Raw genomic sequence first — 22,433 nt, 5'->3', positions numbered from 1 at the left:
CACCGCGTGCGGTAGCGCAATCCTTGGCGAAAAACCCGTCGACGGCGAAATCGTCACACGACGCGAATCCGGTTTTCGCGCGTGCCTCTATTATCTCGAGCGTCGCGATCACCGAGCGTGAGAGTGGTCGATCATTTCTCATAAAATCAACGCCGGGGGTTCGATCCCGATATCGACCCCGCTCGCGGCCATCTTGTCGTGCCGCGCCGTACATTGTGAACGCGGCTCTGCCGCGCCTCGTATCTATGTGATTTAGTGTAAAATTCGTGCCCGCTATCGCGTCCCCGAGTAACCAAAGTGAGCCTGAGCCTCTCGCACGTCTCCGTGTTCGCGGTCGCTCATCTGCCTCGCGAGCAAGATATCCATCGGTCGCGTGTTCGCGAGCCACGCAGAGAGACCGAGCGACTCAAGATTTCCGCCCGACATTTCTGCGAACGCTCAGCCCGCTCGGGTGCGCAAGAGTGCGGGAACTGTGTATAAGACTGTAAAATAAATTGTGCTTGTCAATAAAAAAAACGGGCGTGCGTTACCTAAACCCACTCTTCGCTAACTCCTAGGCTCTTGCCCCGCGCCCTGGTCAGGGTGGTCCCGGCATTCATTCGTGTCCCGAGGGCACCTCGGCAGAGCACGAAACAAATAACGATTTCACAATGGTGGATGAACTTCATCAATATTACTTAAATCAACCACCAATGAAAATGGATGGCAATCCACTAAAATATTGGTTAATAAATATGCATTCCGATTTAAAAAACATAGCATTGAAATATTTAACTATAATTGCGACCTCCGTTCCAAGTGAATGATTATTTTCACGGGCCGGAAATATTGTCACCGAAAGTAGAAATCGTATAACAGGTGAACATTTACAACAGATGCTTTTTTTAAACTCTCTTTCTGTGGAAGATTGGTTATTGTAGTAACTATATATGTATATATTTTCATATATACTTGTGTATAGATAATCGATGCTTAAGTTAGCGCATATTATAATGTAATTTGCATGTACAAACATAGTCATATCTGTCATATATACTTATGTCAGTCGCGGTCAGAGTAGTTGCAAGTTGCAACACATTTTCTTTAAAATGAGTTTAAGAACGCGCGTTCAGATTCAGAATAAGAACTACTACTTTCACAATCGGTAGTAATAATATTGTCAAACATACACATACAAATGTGTAGCATACGATAAGTATTATGTGCCGCGAGAAATCTGTAATAAGACAGTAGAGTTAAAAGAAAAGTATTGCAACTACTCTGACCGCGACTGTACATTGTCAATTTGTCAACTTTCTATTTAATCATTTACAGGAACAGGTACCTTCTTTTGTTCTCTGTTTGCGTGAATTTTGTATCCAAATTTATTACAATAATTGTAATACAATTAGCATAAAACGACTTGTCGCATATGTATCTGTCATAATTGATTTCTCCTTTCCAAACAGTAATTTGATCTCTATGCCGTTTGCAATACTGTGACTTTATACTTAAGATAACACAGGCACACAAAAAAAAAGTGTCTTGGCCGAGACACTACACTAGTGTATTCCCATGTACTTTTTCCCGCTGAATCCGAATCCGAAGTCAGAATTGTCAGATTGGCTAAAATTTATGAGATAACCACAAAAAAAAACAATTTTTTTTGCCTTTAATTCGTGTTTTTGAGCATTTTTTTGTGGTTATCTAATAAATTTTAGCCAATCTGACAATTCTGACTTCGGATTCGGATTCAGCGGGAAAAAGTACATGGGAATACACTAGTGTAGTGTCTCGGCCAAGACACTTTTTTTTTGTGTGCCTGATGGTGGCACAGGCACTTCTGACCTTGCCACGTTTATGGGTCATTCTGATAAAATTCATAAGGATAACTAATTCCGGCGTTACAAATTTTTTTGTTACAAGACACTTGAGAAGGACCCAAACCCCCGGGTCGAAACGTTGTGATTAAGCGTTATTGTTACTCGCCACTTGGGTCGACTTAATAAAGATTCCTTCTTAAAAAAGGATAAAGATATATACTTTATTTACCCCGAGGGGGCCTTAAAGGGCGTTTTTAAAGGGACGTACCCAACCCTATTCACTATTCCATCCTATTCTATTCCTTCATTCCTATTTCCTCCTTTGGACCAACGGTTTAACGTCTCTTCCGAAAGACGGAGCCCAGTTTTCCATCTAGGGATACTGTATCCATTTGAGATCTATCCGCCAGATGGGGGGGGGGCAGCGTTTTGCTGAGAAAAATTCTCATCGGCCTAGCGGGATTCGAACCCGGTTCTCCGGATTACGAATCTGGCGCTCTACCCACTAGACCAGCCGTCTCCCCCAAGATTCCAGTCTTAATTTCTAAGTTCTTTAATATAAAATTTTTGAAAGACGTTCATTTTGAGTTCAAAATAAAATTATTACTATGTATAAACGTTTACATATAAGTTTGTACCTAAAAAATATTAATAAATAGTGTAATAATTATAGAAAATAAACGCTATAACTTATTTATTTCAAACTGTACCTTTTTCGTACTATAATAACTAATATTGATAGTGATTGATTAATTGTCTATATTATATAAAATTTTGTATATTATTGTTTTATATAATTGATATATAATACATATATTAATTACGACATGTAGAAAGTTCTGTAATAATTAAATTTGACCTCAAATTAACTTTATATTGATTTATCATAATTTATCATAATTTTATATTGATTTATTATTATTTTATATTGATTTATCATGATTTAAATTGATTTATATTGATTTCATATATGATTATTAAGGCTGCGTTTCGATATTAACTGCCAGTACTGAAAATTTATAGTGTATACGTGACGTAAACTATAGATTTTCAGTACTAACAGTGAATATCGGAATGCAGCCTTAATAAACATATATGAAATTAATATAAATCAATTTAAATCATGATAAATTAATATAAAATAATGATAAATCAATATAAAATTATGATAAGTTATGATAAATCAATATAAAATTAATTTGAAGTCAATTTTAATTATTTTAGATAATAATGTATTATATTTTAATAAATATTTATTAAGTTTATGAAATATTTATCGAAAACCATCTTACTATTTTGTGTAATAAATCAAACATTAATTTGAAAGGAGATAATGCTTCTTCATTTTTAGATTTCGGATGCTCAGTTTTAAGTAAATATTAAGTCCATTTAAAGTCTATGCAAGAGTTTTTCATAAAACGATTAATTGAATTTAAGTTAATATTTTGTTACTAAAACAAGCGTTTCTGAAGATTTAATTTGTGAATAGTTCAAATTAAACAACTGTTTATTCTAATGTGGTAAACAGTTACTCAATTTTAGTAGCGCAACATTAAAAACCAGTACATAGAATATTTATATAAATAAATATTTTCTACATTTTACTTTACATATCTCGTATACAATAAATGATTTATTACTTTTCAGGAGACAGTATCTCATTCTGAACCATATTTTAGTTTAATTTAAAGTACTGTTTATTCAAATGTGGTAAATAGTTACTCAATTTTAGTAGCGCAACATTAAAAACCAGTAGATGGAATATATATACAATAAATAAATATTTTCTACATTTCACTGTACACATCTCGTATATAATAAATAATTTATTATTTCTCAGCAAACAGTATCTCATTCTGAACAATATTTTAATTTGATTCCAAATAATTGGCCATTGGTACTATGTGACTGAATTATTTACTCAAAACAAATTATTATTTTTTTATTGAACACTTTTTCAGTGTATCTGTAAAGGAATTTTGATCTTTAAGCATATTTAAATTAAACAGGTTTTCTAATTTACATGAACATGAACTTAATTTAAATATACTTAAAGATCAAGATTCCTTTACAAGTATCTGATTTTTCAAACAGATGCGCATAGTAATATTACTACTCGTTACTTTTATTTTCGAAATACCACTCCTTTAATTTTCAACTTCGTATTTGAAATTTCATATACGGTATCTGCATAAAAACTTCCTACATTTTTATATTATTTTTAATACAGATTTTTTTAACAGTGCATATTTTATAGGATTTTTAGCACTCGGATGGAGAATCCGAACGCAGCCCAGAAAGAGGGCGAAATCAGGGAAGTGTTGCGAATAAGAGAACGACTTCCGTGGCCAGTAATGAATTGCATCGGGGCTCGATGTCGAACGACCGTTTCACATACACTGTCAGAATTCAAATCGATCGAAAATCTTGATTCATCTGTTGTCTGCCGCAAACGCGATACGGAAATCTTGCAAGAGCATCGTCTTGATGCCCTTGCGACGGAGATCTTGTCCACGAGGCAGACGACAATCGCGAACGCGACGCGATGATATAGTGATCGGAGGCGAGCTCACCTGGTGAGCAGAAAGGTCACCCTCGAAGATAGCAGTTGACCGCTCTTGGCGACTCGGAGTATGGAGTCGTGCTTCTCCCGGTTGAGCGGAGGGGCACGTATTAAAGAACGTCTCGGGTTCTTTGACAATCACGCACTTTTAACAACTTATTGGGCGGCAATGCCGCGCACGAATCGGTGGAGACACCACGCACACAGAATATTTGCCGTTTTGCCGAAATCACTTGATTTGGAGACGTACGAAACGAGTCTGCCACGAGGCCGTTCTCTTCCGCCGGGAGAGTTCTCAAGAGGGGCGCAATTATCGCGAACAAAGACACTGCGCGTGTCCGGAGTTGCGCCGTGCTCCAATTCTCGACAACGCCGGCATGCTCGCACCTGTGCGTGGGGCGGCATCGACGCGTGATCAACCACGCAGGGTGGCGTGATCGACAACCCCGGATCGAATACGTGCCACGCGACTGACGGCAGGCACGTAGCGGTCAGCCTCGCGGCCCAATGCTTACATCGAGATTGCTATGTTCGATCCTTAACAACCATTAACATTGAATATATTATAGTTGAATAAAATATTTAAAATCCGATTAATGTGTTTAAAATTTCTTTTAAGCATGGCACTTCTGAGATAATTAATTTTTTATTCGTTTTTCATGAAAAAAAAGTACTAAAAATTAATATGGTAAAAAATGAAAATTACCACCTCAAAGTACAAGAAAAATCCAACATTTTTCATGTATACAAATTTTTTTTGGTATTTATGCATAAAAGGGGCCTCTTCTCCGATTTCAATGACCTTGACATATGTTGTCAAGGTCACCCTCCTGCGTGACCTTCAGAAGTTTTTAGCCGGCGGTCACTGTGTGTTCACGTGTTTACGATACGCACTGCGTGTTCACCAATATGGCGGATCACGAGGCGCGAACGTGGACTCTTAATAATGGCGCGCACTTTCGCCCGGCACTAGCAACGGCGAAACGTTTCGAATTGCGCAGATTTCGCACAGCGTTAGCAACGGCGAATTGTATGACTGTCATTGTATTAATATTTATAATCGCTGTGACAATCGACTCTACAAGTAGATGTGTTGTTTTACATATTTTGTTGCGTTTTTAAATTAAATTAAAAGTTAATTTAATACGTTCAACGGCGTGTTAAACGACGTAATTACGTCTTTTTTTTTTTAGTAGAGAATATCTCGTTTTGCGTGAAAGTTGCTGCTTTACCAAAACACAACATTTAAAGCAGTAAATTGTTGATAAATTGAAGTCTTTTTGTTAAAGCAGAGAATACTTTATTTCGCGAGAAAGTCGCTGCTTTACCAAAACACAACATTTAAAGCAGTAAATTGTTGATAAATTGTATATTGAATATATATCCTTCTAATACTCAAAATAGCTGCTATATTTTCCAAACTTTTTGTTGTTAATAACTTTTTAACGAATAACGACCGCCGGCTAAAAACTTCTGAAGGTTACTCAGGAGGGTGACCTTGACAACATATGTCAAGGTCATTGATATCGGAGAGGAGGCTCCTTTTATGCATAAATACCTTTTTTTACATAGAACTTTTGAGTTAAAAATTTCCGAAAATATCAATTCTTGAAAAAAAACTCAAAATTCAACTGTTGATATCTACTGAAATAACGTCCATAAAATTCTGAAAAAATTGAGAAGGAACCTATTATTTAGTACAATAAAAGATATAAAGAAAACCCACTCCATGGTAGGGAGACTATCCCCTTCTTAATAGAGCAGTATGGACAGGAAAAATTACATCATTATCCCATTGTATCTATTGAAGGTGGACTCAAGAAAATGCATCTTTATGGGACATCCATTCGTGTTTCTCAAGAACAGGCTGTTAGAGACATTGCAGCCAATTTTAAACGAGAATATTTTGTTGCTTACTATGAAAAACACAAAATATTACCAAAAGTAATAAACAATTGGGGGCTGGATAGAAGAATCAGAAGACTTCTCCAAAGAGGAAGACCTGGATCAATCAAAGAATGTTATAAAATTCCAAATGATGTATGGTTCGCTATGGAATATGATCAAAATCACAACTTTAATTATTTCCCACAGATTAGTGATTTATTAGATGATAAAGCTATCACTCCTCATCTGGACAAGATCTATCAATTGTTTGCATGGGATGCTTTGGATGTGATGGATTTAAAAAAGCCTTACACAAGGGAAAACACCAAGTTAATTCTGGAGATCCTAGAACGACCAGTCATCAATATCAAGGAGTTCTACAATCAAGTGGAACAACTAGGGTATATTCCAAAAAATTGGGCAGTCATCCAATTGATGGATTGGGGAAGAAATCTTACCACTCTTCAAGCAGCAATCAATGACATTATCAGGATCTGAGCTAAAACACAAGATGGATATCTTATCAACTCTACCGGAGACTGAGTCACACATTTGGATAAAATTTCATCATGATCTTCAGCAGTGGAATTACACTTTTAGATCATACCAACAAGCGCACTTAATTAATGTACTCTGTGCCTTATTTGGTGTTAGTCATTTCAGATATTTAATGAGTATTTTTACCGACAGTCAATTATAGCTAGTCGTTTGTTATGGCGTTGCAAGTAATATTTTTTACATTTATACAGAATGGCTACGTTTACACCCAGCGACCTGACCGCGGCCTGACCTATATCGTGACCCGAAGTAGGTCTAATCATCATTCGTTTACACCGAAAGAGACCTAAAAATTGACGTCCTAATAAAAAACAAAAAAAAATGCTAAAGATTTTACTGCTTGCGCTAAATGCAAGGGCTTTTTTGCAAAAGAATTTGCAGAAAATAAATGTATTATAGTTATGGGTAGGAAAATTGCTTGTAGATTACATCCATCCGCAAATGAAATTTTAAGGAAAACTGTTTTCCTATAATGCGAGATGAAGTGACTCGTGCTATAAGATATGACAAATTGTTAATTTTATATGCAAATAAATTGTGCATAAAATATAAGTCACAACATCACCACGATATGATTCGTGCTAGATTACGCCTTATTGGTCGTTTCTTTTTGGCGATGAAAGATATAAATACAAACATTGAAAACTTTGAATCAATTTATGATCCCAAAGTATATGATGACTGCATCTGCGCGATTAATAAAGTCGCAAAATTTAATTCGGAAGAAAAAATGTATGAAACTCCTGCGGTAGCATCAAGTTTATCAACATTGATCAAACATATTGGAAATATCCTCATTACGTAATGTATAAAGAGAGAAGACGAAAAAAAGAAGAAACAAGTCAAAGATTTTTTAAAACTACTAATTGTCGACATCGAAACAAGTATTAATACAACTGTCTTAGAAACACAGTAGGGTCGCAAAAGGCATAAAAAAGTTAACTTTCCATCAGTAGAAGATATTCGGAAATTGTACAGACATTTAGAAAAAAAACGAACTGAAGCGTTTGAGGCATTACACCAATCGTTCTCTTATTGCCTCTTATTGGATTTCTTTGGCTGAAGCAACATTAACTTCCATACATGTATTTAACCGACGTAGGGCAGGAGAAATTGAAAATTCTCATAGAGAACTTCAATAACTATGAGAAATTAAATAAAAATATGTATAAATACATTTATAAATCATTGTCTCCAAAAAATAGAAAAATTGCCGAAAAATATATAAGATTTTGCATAAGAGGCAAATTGGGACGTACAGTACCGGTTTTACTGTCGAACAATTTATTTCAAAGTATTAATTTCATTTTAAAATTTCGGAAACAAACTCGAGTACCAGAAAAAAATCTGTATATCTTTGGATTGCCTGGATCTGATAAACTGATAAAGAAAGATATAAGTATCTCAGAGCATGCGCATTAAGGACGTTCTCCGGTCCTTATACTAGAGAAAATCGATTTTCTTAGGATTTTCTTGAAACTGTGAATATACGTTAATTTAGGTGTGCTTTATGCGTGGTATAAATTTCAGTACCTCTTCCGGTATAAAAAATAAAGATACTGAGCCTCAAAGTTTCAACTTTTACTAATGAAAAGGTTTTCCAGACCAAACGGTAAGAGATACGAGGTTGGCCAAGAGGACCAAAGTTGCTCCTCTCGTCGAGTTCTATAAGGAAAAAATGCCAAAACTAAAAAAAAATTAAATTTAAATTTTTTTTTTTGAAACTTTGAGGCTCATCAGTATCTTTATTTTTTATACCGGAAGAGGTACTGAAATTTATACCACGCATAAAGCACACCTAAATTAACGTATAGTAAAATCCTAAGAAAATCGATTTTCTCTAGTATAAGGACCGGAGAACGTCCTTAATACGAAAATTTTCAGAAGGGTGTAATGCAAGTGAATCTTCTACATTGCGTGGCACAATATTGCGAAAACACGTGGCAACATATTGCATCCAATTAAATCTGAATGATGTAGATGTTTCAGACCTTGCCACGTTTATGGGTCATTCTGATAAAATTCATAAGGATCATTGTGAAAAATATCGTGTGCACCATGGGTCGAAGACTTTTTAGACTCGTGTGGTTGCTGTCCGTGCCTTCGGCTCGGGCAGCAAACTTCACACAGTTCACAGTGTAAACTTCACACTTGTCTGAAAAATGTAACCTTCTCCCGTTAGTGCACAATATACTGATAATTTATCGTTTTCACGTATGTTTTATGCGTACTTTTTAAAATAATACCCTGTTTTTTTCTAGCATGTGGATCAAAAGAAATCGGAAATATGATGATGAAAAAGATCAGGCAGGTACTGAGGATGCTGTCGATTCTCAACTATAAAATGGGCCAAATAGTGGAAGATTTAAACAATTGTAAAATAAATATTTTTCGCAATAAATTCTTTATATCAATTTAGATGCTTAAAATTAGCATCAAATGATTTAATCGTTTGGGGGGGGGGGGAGGGATAAGGGATTCTAATGCTCCAACGAAAACTGTGTTTTCAGTCCGACAAAGAATCGGCGCGCGGTTTAGTATGTTGGGAAATTCGTGTACTTGGAAATACACGAAAGATTTAAAATTTATTAAACAAATTTTAAATCTCTCGCTTTAATATCAGAGTATAGCTCTCATTTGCCTTATATCGTGTCTTTGTTTGAGTATCTGAAGAGCTTGTTTCTTGTAATTAATGTAAAATAAATAATATAATGAAAAAAGAAGTTCCTGAAATAGAATGTTTATTTGAAAAATTTAATTTTGAGATTTCATTAATATAATGTAGAAACACGAGAAATTCAAAAATTAATCGATGACTCGATCAATAAATTATTTATCAATAAATGAACAAACAATGTTTAGTATAAACCGAACCGAACCGCGAACCGAATCACGAATACTTAATCTCACTTTAGATATCAAGTGAGATATTCAGACTAAATGACGTGAGATCCAAAGGGACTAATAATATCTACACCTAATTAATATCGCAATCAATATAATGAATTTATCAAGTTCTTACGCTGTAACATTTGTCTTTACAAATTTTTATATACATATCTATATAAATATTTCGTTATTATAACGCAAATTGTTATTCAATATCAAATTTATATTTAATATGACATATCGAAAATACGTATCTACAATTATATTATGTATTTTAATGTAATATAATTGATATGAAAACTACCAACTTTGAGATAATTCTACATAAAAAATGATTTTGTCCCACAACAAAATATTCACTGAATCTCACGTTATTTTATTTTACTTTGTTTATACAAAGCCAAGCTATATGGATAGACTATAAAAGATTAGGATAAAATCGGTGCATTATGTAAACAATAAAAATAAATACGATTAACACTTCTTAGTGTGATCTATATATGTATATGTACAATAATTAAGATTTATGTGGAATATGCAACATGAATCAAAATATCTTTTGGTCTTTTTCATTTGTAATGCATGCACATGAAATTTATTAATACATTTTGCTTCTTTGCACCAATTTAGGTAATATTTAATCCTGGAGGAATATTTGGGATAGGAAGAAAGAGAAAGAGAGAGAGAGAAAAGAAAATAAAGAAACACATTTATTAATTGTGTTTTATCAAAAATTGTCTTATCTATATAATCGTTCAACTTATTATATTTTATTAAACCTATCTATACTCTATCTACAGATACCTATATCTCTTAATATTTTTTAATTCTTTAATTGTAATTAAACTATCTGTTGTCTATCTATAAAACAATACTTATTTGATTAAAAGAAATACTTATTTTATTAAAACAAAAGCATGATGTATTGAATTAACAAGATTATTTCCAATTAGACTAATCCTATTGATACAACATAATTTTTTTCTCCGTGTATATTTGCCAAATTTAAATAATTTGCCTATAAATTTCAGGTGACTGGCATATTCTGCGATACAAAGAACATTAGATGCATTAATAAATAATGCACCGACATAACGTATGTGCTTACGGGTGCATTCTCCCGTAAGCACAATAAATCGATAAATAATGATGCTCCAGGATTAATTATTTAGCCTAGTCTGATCTAGTCTATCCATTTTAGGGCAACGGATCTGTGAGAAGTCGCATTTATCTATAGTACTATTATATGGATACAATACATAAATATACCTAATATTGGTCTCGCAAATCCGTTACCCCATACTATTATAAAAATTTCGTCACTCACCGATCCGATGCGCAACGGGCGGAGTAATTCAGCCACGTAGCTACGATGATACTGTAACAAAAACGAAAGATATAAATTAAAGAGGCGCTGAAAATGATTAAATGTTTCAAAAGATACACATAATTTTACGCGCATATCTAATTTGTCTTTTAATTAGATTCACTGATATAATTATCTATATTCCAGAAAAAATATTTACAAAAATAAATTTTTATAAAATTTTAAATGATTTCTTTTTTTCTAATTATTTTTATCGAAATAAAACAGTCCGAATAAATGGCAAAAACCTATTAATTTTATGCAGATAAGAGATGATACTTACCCCAAGGTTGCTCCGCCGGTGCCCGATGTCTCTCTCGGACCTCCTCCTCCTCTCAGGACGTCAGGTCTCTCCTCCTTCTCCTCCTCCTTTCACCGCACAGGACACTCGCGAGGAACCTTCAAAATTAAATAAAAGAACTTCATAATTTGGAAATTTATTTAGAAAATAAGAAAAAGAAGAAAGAAACTGTAAGTTGAGAATTTTAATAATAATATAAGTAGATAGAGTTCGTTCTCTTATTCGTCGCCCAATCAGTATAGTAAGGCGCATTAATCGCGACAGGTGTCTATTGAAAACGGACACGATGACCAAAATAGCGGAAATGAGCCGGCTCGTAAACACACGAAACATGTATACTCACTCAGTTTTGTCGATAAAATTGTAAAATTCACTTTCACTACTGTTTCGTGCCCGGCCGAGATGACCTCGGGACACGTAATTGAATGCCGGGACCACCCTGACAAGGGCGCGGGGCAAGGTCCTAGAGGAGTTAGCGAGGAGTGGATTTTAGATGACGCACGCCCTTTGGATTTGATTCACAAACACAATTTATTTCGACACGCGGTATTTTACAAAGTTTTCTCGCACTCGCGCAATCGAGCGGGCTGAGCATTCGCGATAAATGTCGGAACGGAAATCTTACGTCGCTCGTACTCTCTGCGATGGCTCGCGAAACGGAGATCTTGAAGAGCGATTGAGTACCGCCCTCGCGATCGGAGATCTTGAACACGACCGGCGGATATCTTGCTCGCGAAGCAGATGAGCGACCGCGAACACGCGATGACTCGCGAGATGCTCAGGCGCACTTTGGGTCACTTGGGGACGCGATAGCGGGCGCGAGTTTCACACTAATCACAATGAGAAGAGTAACTTAATGCAACGAGACGCGGTATTTCCGCGGTAACGATGAGAACGGCGCGGCACGACAAGATGGCCGCGAGCGGAGTCGATATCGCGATCGTACTCCCTGCGCATATTGTACAAGGACTGGACTGCTCGTCTGAGCTTACGCGCGGTTATCACAACGCTCGAGAAAGAGGCACTCGCGAAAACCGGGTTTGATTCGTGTGACGGTTTCGCCGTCAACACGGTTTTCTCTTGAAGAATCACGCTACCGCACGCGGTGATCACGTGATCCGTCCCTTCGCCACGCGTTGCTGGCGAACGGAAAAACTTGCGAAATGAGAAGTTTCACGCGGCGACCAATCGAGCGGGTGCGCAATTACTTTCGAGAACACTCCTGAACACTCCCGAGATGCTAATTGCCACGAACGACCGGCTCGACTTCCTCCTTAACGAGGCAGAAACGGAAGAGAGCGCGGATCGATATCGATCAACCTTCGTCTTCGTCCCGAGAGGAGACCCTCGGCGGGGGTCGTTGCCTCGCGAAGGACGAATCGGGTGATCTCGGGCGAATTCGTGTCAAGCCCGAGGGTTGTTTGTGCTCGCGCCAGGGGCGTTCGCTGTCGCGACAGCGCCCCATTATACCGACTTTACCTTAATCCTAAACAACTACACTGATTTCTGATTTTTTAAAACAATTTTATCGACGAAACTGAGTGAGTACACATGTTTCGCGTGTTTACGAGCCGGCTCATTTCCGCCATTTTGGTCATCGTGCCCGTTCCCAATAAGGCCGATATTCATAGTCCGATCTTATATTCAAAATCTTCTTAACCCTAACATAAGTTTCATAGTACATATAAAATAAATTTTGTTATTACTTTTCAATAGTATAATTTAATTTTCCTTATATTTCACATTATTACATGTTTCATAGGAAAAATTATTATACATTATAAAATATATTCAGTAATTTTTCAATAACTTCCATTTCACTTTTCATCGATTTCATGGTGCTTTCAGCAAAATTCTATCAGAGCTATCTGCTGAAAATATTATGAAATCAATGAAAAGTGAAATAAAAGTTATTGAAAAATGGTTGTATATATTTCAAAATAAATAATAAATTTTCTTCTAAAATGTAATGTATTACTGTAAAATATAAGGAAAGGATTTTTTTAAAATTATATTATTGAAAAGTAATAACAAAATTGTTTTAAGGTATCATGAAATTTATTAAATTTAACTAAAGAAACTAAAATTTTTACTAAAATATTCATGGAATAACGATGAAATGAGATCAATTGAGAGATTTCAGTAAAATTTTATTACATTTTTATTTAATATAATTTTATTATATTTTCAATAAAATATTTCCATCAATTAGCATTATTTCAAAATGCTATATGATCATTTTATTGGCTGAATAAAGTATTAAGACCGCCTATGATCAGACTAACGACAAGACGATCTTAAATATAAGATCGAACTATGAATACTGTCCTATGATGATTCGCTTCGTCGTACTTAGAGGGGAATTCAAAGTATGCGAGTAATTCGCAGAACGAGGAGCCGCTCGCTTACAGAGAGGACAATCTTTGGTGATTTCCCTTGTTAATCAATACACATAAGTCTGAAAATCAATGTTTTCGACATAGAATGCGATTATTAGTTTCGTTAATTCTAAGTTGCTTATACTTAATGTTATTCAAATTCCACGATTAATTTCCCGATTAATGCAATTGATGTAGGTGCCTGATAAACAGAAAAGTAGGTAAACTTAATAAAAGCATTAATCAATGGCAATTTTTTAAGTTGTATACACGGAAAAAAAATTACTTGTTGCAAGTAAATACATTTTCTTGAAATATAATTACTAAATTGAAAGAAATAATAACTTCCAACAATAAATTTTTTCTTTTGGTTCAATAAAATATTATCTCCAAAACAAATAATTTGTCAATAAAGAGAATATTTTATTGAAACAAAAACCCAATTACTTGTCAGTAGAAAATCATTTTATCAAAGCTAATAAATGTAATTACTTAAACATAACAGTCGTTAATAAGTAACAAATTTTGGGAATTTATGACATAAATACTAGAAATAATTCATTGATTACTTGTATCAATTAATACATATACAAACAATTATTTCTTGCCGCAAGTACACTTAAGAGAAATAACTCGAATCTTTTTCTGTAAATTAATGTTTTATACAACTATAAATGAAATGAAGAGCTCAGTGCAAAATGGTGTATCTCACATTATACAATTATATTGAGAGAAAAGTGTGTGAATTACACACTTTATGTTAATATATAAAACTGTTATATCAATACATAAATATAATTGTCAAAAACTCAGTATCAGCGCATTATTTACTTAAGACGCGATTTTCTTAATCCGTATGTATATGGAGAGCTACATAGAAATTTTCACAAGTAAGTATATTCTAAATTCTAAAATGCACGAAACTTATACATATATGTGAGATGTGACAAATGACCGGCGCCCTATTATCACCTTTCACTAAGAATAACTTTTACAGTTATTTTATCATAATGGGTTATTAGTCGTTTATAGTCAAAAATGTATGTCGGTCCTTCTTCTTTCACTTATAGAAAGCTCGTACAATGTATCAATTATCAATGTATGACGAATGCGAAGCTTTTCGTCATCTCGTGTCTTTGATCTTATTCAAATAAACAAATATTTTTATCAAATGAGAGGGCATGTGTGGTTCAAATAAAAATTCTATTAAATTATATAAATTTTTTTATTTTAATAAAATTTATTTAAATAAAATCAGTTTTCTCGAATGTTCCGTCGTTTCGATGTCGTTTCAGTTTTAGGAAATGTATGATCATCAGTTTTAATAATAATGTTTTTATAATTGCGATTGCAGAAAACAAAATTGGAATTAACCAAATTGGAGAAATCACGGTGGATATTCTTCTTTTATTAATTGCCTCGACTGGTGATCAATTACGATATAAGAAGGCTGTCGAAGCTCTTAAAGCTAAGGTAAGCTTATAACGTTTCTCTTCAACGAATTATTGCCGTTGTTTTTTCATCTAGTAATGTTGAAAACAGTTATATATCGTATTTGTGATAACCATCTTTGATCGTTGTCAAATAAATTTTAACAATCGTACACATGTATAGGTTATGTATTATACATACTTCTTTTTTGTTATTCGATTAAAAAATGTGAGAAATGGAAAAAATGTCGACATTGGTCGGTATTCATATAGTCCTTATTTCAAGCCTGTCTTATAAATAATATCTTCGAACGCCAATACGGCTTTGATTCGCAATAATTTTTCTATTGGCGTACAAAAATATGTATATTTAAATATACGCTCTTTTACTACTTAAATCGCACTTTTCGGCGCTTATGACCTTTTTCTGATTAATCACGCAATATTTTAATCCCATATACAGATTTCAACCGAAAATAATGCACCGACGACTTCTAATACGGCTGAATGCATAATTAAAGTTATCGATGCACATGAAAATATCTTGACCGATTATGAACTGCAACACTCGAGTGCATTCTGTGACGAATGAAATGTGCTCGCTGAATTGGAATTGAAAAATGTATCCCCCTTAACACTAGCAGATGAAAATCTCGAGAATCTTGACAATCAGGACAATGATAGGTAATGATGAACTATCGACGAAAATTAACACGCATGAATGAGAAGCATTATATTACTGTTCCTTATGCCGCATAATTAAAAAAAACTTCGATTTGTTATTAAATTAACTATGTATAAAACTGTAATTGCATACTTTTATACTATGTACTATATATTTTTTATACTTTAAGTTTATTTAAAAAATTGTATTTCTTTAGTTTTAAGTTAAAATAAACCAATTTTAAGCAACGTTGTTTTTTATTTGATTTTTGCATAAAATTAGAAAGCAATAGGCCTATATGAAAATCAAATATATATTTTATTTAAAGAAAAAAATATTGTTGCTACAAATAAATATTTTATTAGATACTAAGAAAGTCATTAAGTTGACATTAAACATGTGAACTTAGTATCTAATAAAATATTTATTTATAGCAACAAACATTTAGCCAAATAAATAAATAAGCTTGAAATTAATAAAATGCTATTAGGCCGATATATAAATAAAAAAATTTATTAGTCTGAACAAAATTTTATTTGTTCTGAATAAATCTTTTCTCTGGGTGTAGATTCGCGAAGTTAGCACAGTTTTTAAAAATTACTCACCGGCCGATGCACAACAGCGGAGTTGCTAACACTGCATTGATCTGAAACATAAATATTTTTACATTAAACCAGTGCCAGATAATCGATACTTAAAGTAAATAATTATCGCGCCCGTTAAATTCTTAAAACTGGATTACACTTTAACACATAGCTGATTTTAAAATACTAATTCAACTGCGCGAAAAATATTTTACGATGACTAGAACTATCGAATATCGACTAGCATCTCACCCTTATCTGTCTTAAAATGCATTTTCCAGGCAGTATTAATTATTTAAAAAATAACACAACGTTGGTAGTGCTTAGAACTCTGTAGGAAATTGTTAAATACGTTCAGAACTGCGCGAAAAATATTTTACGACGACTAGAACTATCGAATATCGACTAGCATCTCAGCTTTATCTGTCTTAAAATGCATTTTCCAGGCAGTATTAATTATTTAAAAAATAACACAACGTTGGTAGTGCTTAGAACTCTGTAGAAAATTGTTAAATACGTTCAGAACTGCGCGAAAAATATTTTACGATGACTAGAACTATCGAATATCGACTAGCATCTCACCCTTATTTGTCTTAAAATCCATTTTCCAGGCAGTATTAATTATTTAAAAAATAACACAACGTTGGTAGTTCCCAGAACTCTTTAGGAAATTGTTAAATACGTTTAGAACTGCGCGAAAAATATTTTACGACGACTAGAACTATCGTAAATTATTTTCTACGGAGTTTAATCGTCAGAACTATTGACAGAATGTGTCTAGACTGGAGAACTCTATGGAACTTACTACTCCGTGATCATGTATTCGAAAAATACGATGAGATGCTATCAGGTGTTTTTGGAAGTTAGCATCTCATTTCTTAAAAACGCGATTTTAATAGTAAATTCATCAGAACTATTGTTAAAACTTATCAGGAACTGTAGAACTATGCTGGATGCAAGTGAATTTGCAGTTTATTTGTGAGATGCTAACACTTGAGATGCTAGCTTCACACACGTGCGCGACACGACGACGACGGTAGCGCGAGACGCGAATCAAGTTGACAATTGAGAAAATCGAGACCGATCGTCCGAAAGAACGTAAGCGAAAGTCAATATTATAGAATACATTATATATATATGCCTCGGTATCCGTATTAAATTCCGCGAAGCACATGTATTAAATAAACATTTCGATTTATCACAGTTTTCCGTAATCTGAACCGGCGATTCGTATATTATTCGATGTTTATCTTCATTTTGCATATAATAGAAAAAAGAAAATATCTTATTAATTATTTCGGCTCGTGCAAAAGGAAATTATTTAATTTTCAGATCCAATTAATTTCTAAATTGAGCAAGACACAATTATATTAACTTCTTAATGGTGATCTTCTTGATGTTAGCAAACACCAATAAGTAAAACATTATTCTTCGCATATTTTTTCCGATTTATCGTTAATCAACTTCAGTCGGATTTCCGGCAGATGCAAAAGGAAAGTAACGTGTGTGGAGCAGAAACAGCAAGAAACGTTAGTTACACTCTATGTGCGTCGAATCAATTTCAGAGATGTTTCAATGTAAAGGGGAAGAATAATAGCATGGGGGGGTAAACTAAATTTATATCCCTGCATCCAATTTTTACAACGGTATATAGTCTGCAAACCGTAGTAGACTTCGGCCCGTATTCTCAGTTCACTTTTATCGATAAATGCGCGCATTTATTTCTAAGATTCTACAGTACATGTAACGTAAACTATATGTTAAATGCGCGCATTTATGATAAAAGTGAGCTGAGAGTACGGGCCTTCGGCTATTGTTTATTGCTTCGTACGCTTTGATGTTGTCATCATAGCATGCGGCGAGACAGCGACCGCGACAGTGCAACTCATTTACGTGGAATCGAATTATCGTAAGTTACTACAAATCCCCGTTTACGCGGAGGAATTTATCGTAAGTTACTACATATCCCCGTTTACGCGAAGGAATTATCGTAAGTTACTACAGAAGTAACGCTCGCGTATAAATATTTGTCCCGTCACCCGAAAAAAACGACCGCGACGAGCGTCTTCCAGGAAAACGGCGCTGACGGGAAACATGGCGGATGTACATCGCGCTCGCGACGAAAACCGCGCGAGCTTCTCGACGGGACGACATCGACATGGCGATCGCATTCGCGAGCGCAATTACTCGCGTCGAACGAATATGAAGCGTTGCGTACTTACAGGAGAGGCGAGGCACGGTACTCGGATGCCTCCGATGTGTACCTCGATGCAAAATTGTCTCGAACGCCGGCCTCGATCGCGGGTCGATATTCCAGGGATTCCACCGTCATGCGCGAGACACGGCGACGAGAAAACGCAGGTTCCGCAAGCGTCGCGTACACCATGCTGGACGACGATTAACCCGCATTTTTCGCGATAAGCGGCCATGTCGGCCATTCTTATTGCGAGATCGTCGAACGTACTCGCGAACACCATGTCCCCTCCGTACCTTCGTTACCACATCACACACATCACGCTCGTTCGCGACCAAATACGATTACGTCGATTACGATCGAAGCTGATCGAAGGTCGGAAGGATCCGCGTCGCAGCCGTACCGCGCGGTGTCCTGATGGGAACTGTCCCCCACCCCTTACATTCCTTCGCGCAGCCGGGCGCGGGGCGCGGCGTACTTGCCGAAATTACTACGCGCGCGATAACGAAAACACGGGATTGGCCCAAATAATGGAGTGATCCTCGAGCGTTTGAATTCCGAGAAAAGCTCCCTGGCGACGAACGCAAACGGCAAATAGGAAAAAAATACAGCGATTTCCGCAAATCTATATGTATATATGACTTCTTTATGTAGATTCTTTCGTGTAGATTCGACCGCACGACCACTGGGACGGTATTAAAATTCGAAGCAAACATTAATCATTAATCCCGTAATATAGCTGTATGTTAGCTGCGTTTAATTGCAGACATTTAGCGATACGCGAACTAAGATCTTGTGGGAAACGTAATTAATATATGAAGCTTTAAACGATCAGTATAATTCGTGGTAGAGTTCCATTTAGCACTTTACGTACCGTGTAATATATAATAAAGCATTTAAATAATTAGATAATATTATAATTTTCATGTATCTTTATTTTATGTTTGATGCATCAATATCGATATGTGTCTATGTCACTTTGTAAAGAAATACATTTTGTCTTACACAAACATAAAAATTCATGAAAATAATATGATTTTGTTTTCTCATTTGCCCAGATTTAAATAAATATTAACATTGTCTGCTGGTCCCCTGCATTCAAAGTATAAACAAATACTAAGATAAGTTTAACGGTCAAGTTATTCGTATTTAATATCCATATTCCTTGTTTATTTTATATATAATATATATATATATAAGAATAATAAAAATATTCTCTCGAAAGTTTGTTGTGTTGGAATATAATAAGAAACGAAACTGAACGAAGATAAATCGTGTTACATTCGACATCATTTCTTTATCGTCAAAAATGTAATTTTACTAATTTAATAAACCTATCTATATAATATCTATATATAATACTTTATATAATAAATCTAATTTGATAAATTAATAAAAAAATTCGGCTAATAATAAGCGATATCGTGTAATAAAATATAAAAAAGAAAAGCGCTATAAGTATATATTCTTCTTTAGTATAGAAATAACAATTAATATAGATATAAATTAATACTATCAAAAATGGAATAAAATTATAAAAAAGGAACTTAAATATTAAACAAATAATAATTGTGGAACTTATTATAGTTACATTAAATAAAATATAAGTATAATAGAAAAGTTCTCTACTATTTTGCGATTTTCGCAACAAAATGGAAATGCATTAACAGAAATTTATATTATTTAATTGATTCTTTTCCTTTAAAGTCGATTTTTTATTTTCTCATGAGCAAATTCACATTATTCAGGAAAATTAAGCCGGATTTGGACCAAGCAAAGGAGAGTTTCATTACATATCAATTTCTTGATTGCTTACGCGCTTTTAAGAAAAATATCCATAAATATGAGTTTGAGTGTGTTAAATTATTTATATATTGATAATGGAGATATCGGGCCAATTCCTTTTAGTGACACAAGTCGACACAAGTGTCGTTCTGTCTTTGTTATTCATTGAATGCCAAGAAGGATAGAACGATGTTTGTGTCGACTTGTGTCACTAAAAGGAATTGGCCCATTATGTCTATGATACATATGTATATTAAAAATACTATAATATTCAGTTTTTATTTAACACTGTACTTTTGCTGTTATCATCCGGGGTTGGTAACTCACGCAGATGATAACCATGAAAAAAAATATAGTTTTGCAGCAACATACAACGACATTATTGTATCGTAAAAATGTGTGCTTATTTATAACACATCTGTATAATAATAAATTATGAATTCAATACTATTATAAATTGTTCAGATATTTATATATCGACGCTTGAGAAATTTATTTCAACAGTCGATAATATCCACATTCTGTAAGTATCGCCGGATTCAACAGACTTATTTTGGTCACGAAGATTTGCCCAGAGATGGCTGACCTTAATAATATCTCGTCGGTGCTTGTTGCGAACTATTTGTTGGTAAAACATTTACGTTTCTGAAATGAATTTCTAAATTAAATCGAAATAAATCTATTGCTATTCACAATTGCAATAGATTGTTGGAATTAAGTTTATATGTTAATTTTTTCATCTCTTGCTCCCAATTCGGCTGAAAGTCGGGGGGGTTGTAACTTTAGACAGTTTTAAAGGCGATTTTTTATTTTTCACATAATTTTAAACTTGATTTTTTTATTTTTTAGTTGATTCTGTTATTTTAAAGTTAATTTCTTAATTTTTTTTATGTGTGTATTTCACATTAGGAATATTAAGCAGCATTCGAACCAAGCAAACGAGCACGAACAAACACAAATGTATAATTGTTTCGATGAGTGTCAAGTCGGGGACACTCGCCGGAACGAGTTTTGCTCATTCGTGTTTGTTTGTACTCGTTCGACTGATTTGGTTCCAGTTTTAATGTTTGAATAAATTTGAGAAATAATTTATGAATGTTAAGCTGTTAAGCGCTTTCCAAGTATGTCAAAGCAATTTGGTCTCTCGAATGTTTTACAACAACGTGGCATTGTTACGCAAATAATAACGCTCGACGCAAGTCGATATTTTGCGTTGTTGAATATACATATAATAGTATGCATACGTCTGCAATATTGCACGCATTTTTTCCGCGACGCGTTCGTTTGTTCTTTCAGCGTTATATGTAAAAAAAAAAGAGAGAGGTGCTCAACGCAACGGCTATTTTTTTCGCTTCTCGAAGCTTATAGGCCCCAGTTCGATCGCGTTTCAGGCTCTTAAAAGGGTCGTCAAAATGCTAATTCCAAGCGACGCGAAAACCTAGTTTAACACATGCCCAGCAGCGTTTAAAAGTTACGTAGTTTCGGCGTTGTTGCCAGTGCCGGTTCTTCAGTAGTTACGCTCCGGAATGAGACCGGATTCTTATTAGCTCTAGTTTTGCGCAGGTCATCCCGACAGTATTTCAAAGATTGGTCGAGTAAACGTAAAAATAATTAAATTATAATAACTATAGAATAGGATATACGCTAAGAGAATTCTTTAAACGCACCAAAAATAACACGATCGTCAAATTAATATTCAAATATTAACTAGATTGAAATTAACACGATAATCACGTAATTACTAATATATATCTGATTAATTTAAGAATTAATTATATGAAAATATTAGTGTACCTATCTATAGTTAAACAAGATTATCGTTGTGTCAACACGCAATCCGTTGAAGAGACTCGATACTTTTTTTCGAAGTTCCGCCAATTTTTTTATATACAAAAGATTTTTTTTCTTTTTTAATGGAACTCTGTACCGCATCGCGGGATGGTATCAATTTGTAAATGTAAATTTTGATCGTAAAACCGGAATCTTCGATCGGCGCAGATTATTCATTTGTAAGCGCTTAATACGCATACAA

At 34.5% G+C, this 22,433-nt stretch overlaps 1 protein-coding gene across 2 annotated transcripts in view; it reads right to left on the bottom strand.

Annotated features, from left to right (window-relative positions):
* LOC139775561 (uncharacterized) overlaps positions 1-19,030 on the bottom strand; it is a 111,621-nt gene extending 92,591 nt beyond the window's left edge. The window contains exons 1-4 of one of the 2 annotated variants that reach the window (XR_011718860.1): positions 18,645-19,030; positions 16,444-16,484; positions 11,349-11,464; positions 11,027-11,077 (exon numbers count right to left, since the gene is read on the bottom strand). Coding sequence is in view for 1 of the 2 variants with exons in the window: in XM_071711631.1 (XP_071567732.1) it covers positions 16,444-16,484; positions 18,645-18,899 (296 nt within the window). In the remaining variant the exon portion in view is untranslated. The remainder of the gene's footprint in view (positions 1-11,026; positions 11,078-11,348; positions 11,465-16,443; positions 16,485-18,644) is intronic. The other variant, XM_071711631.1, reaches the window with a different exon arrangement.
* Positions 19,031-22,433: the final 3,403 nt, after the last annotated feature.

This window comes from Temnothorax nylanderi, unplaced genomic scaffold (genome assembly GCF_030848795.1).
Source record: "Temnothorax nylanderi isolate EJ_2023f unplaced genomic scaffold, tnyl_v1.0 TNYL_tig0100_pilon, whole genome shotgun sequence".
Classification (NCBI taxonomy): Eukaryota; Metazoa; Arthropoda; class Insecta; order Hymenoptera; family Formicidae; genus Temnothorax; species Temnothorax nylanderi.
The sequence above is the reverse complement of the archived record's forward strand: the minus strand, read 5'-3'. Positions and strand labels throughout refer to the sequence as shown.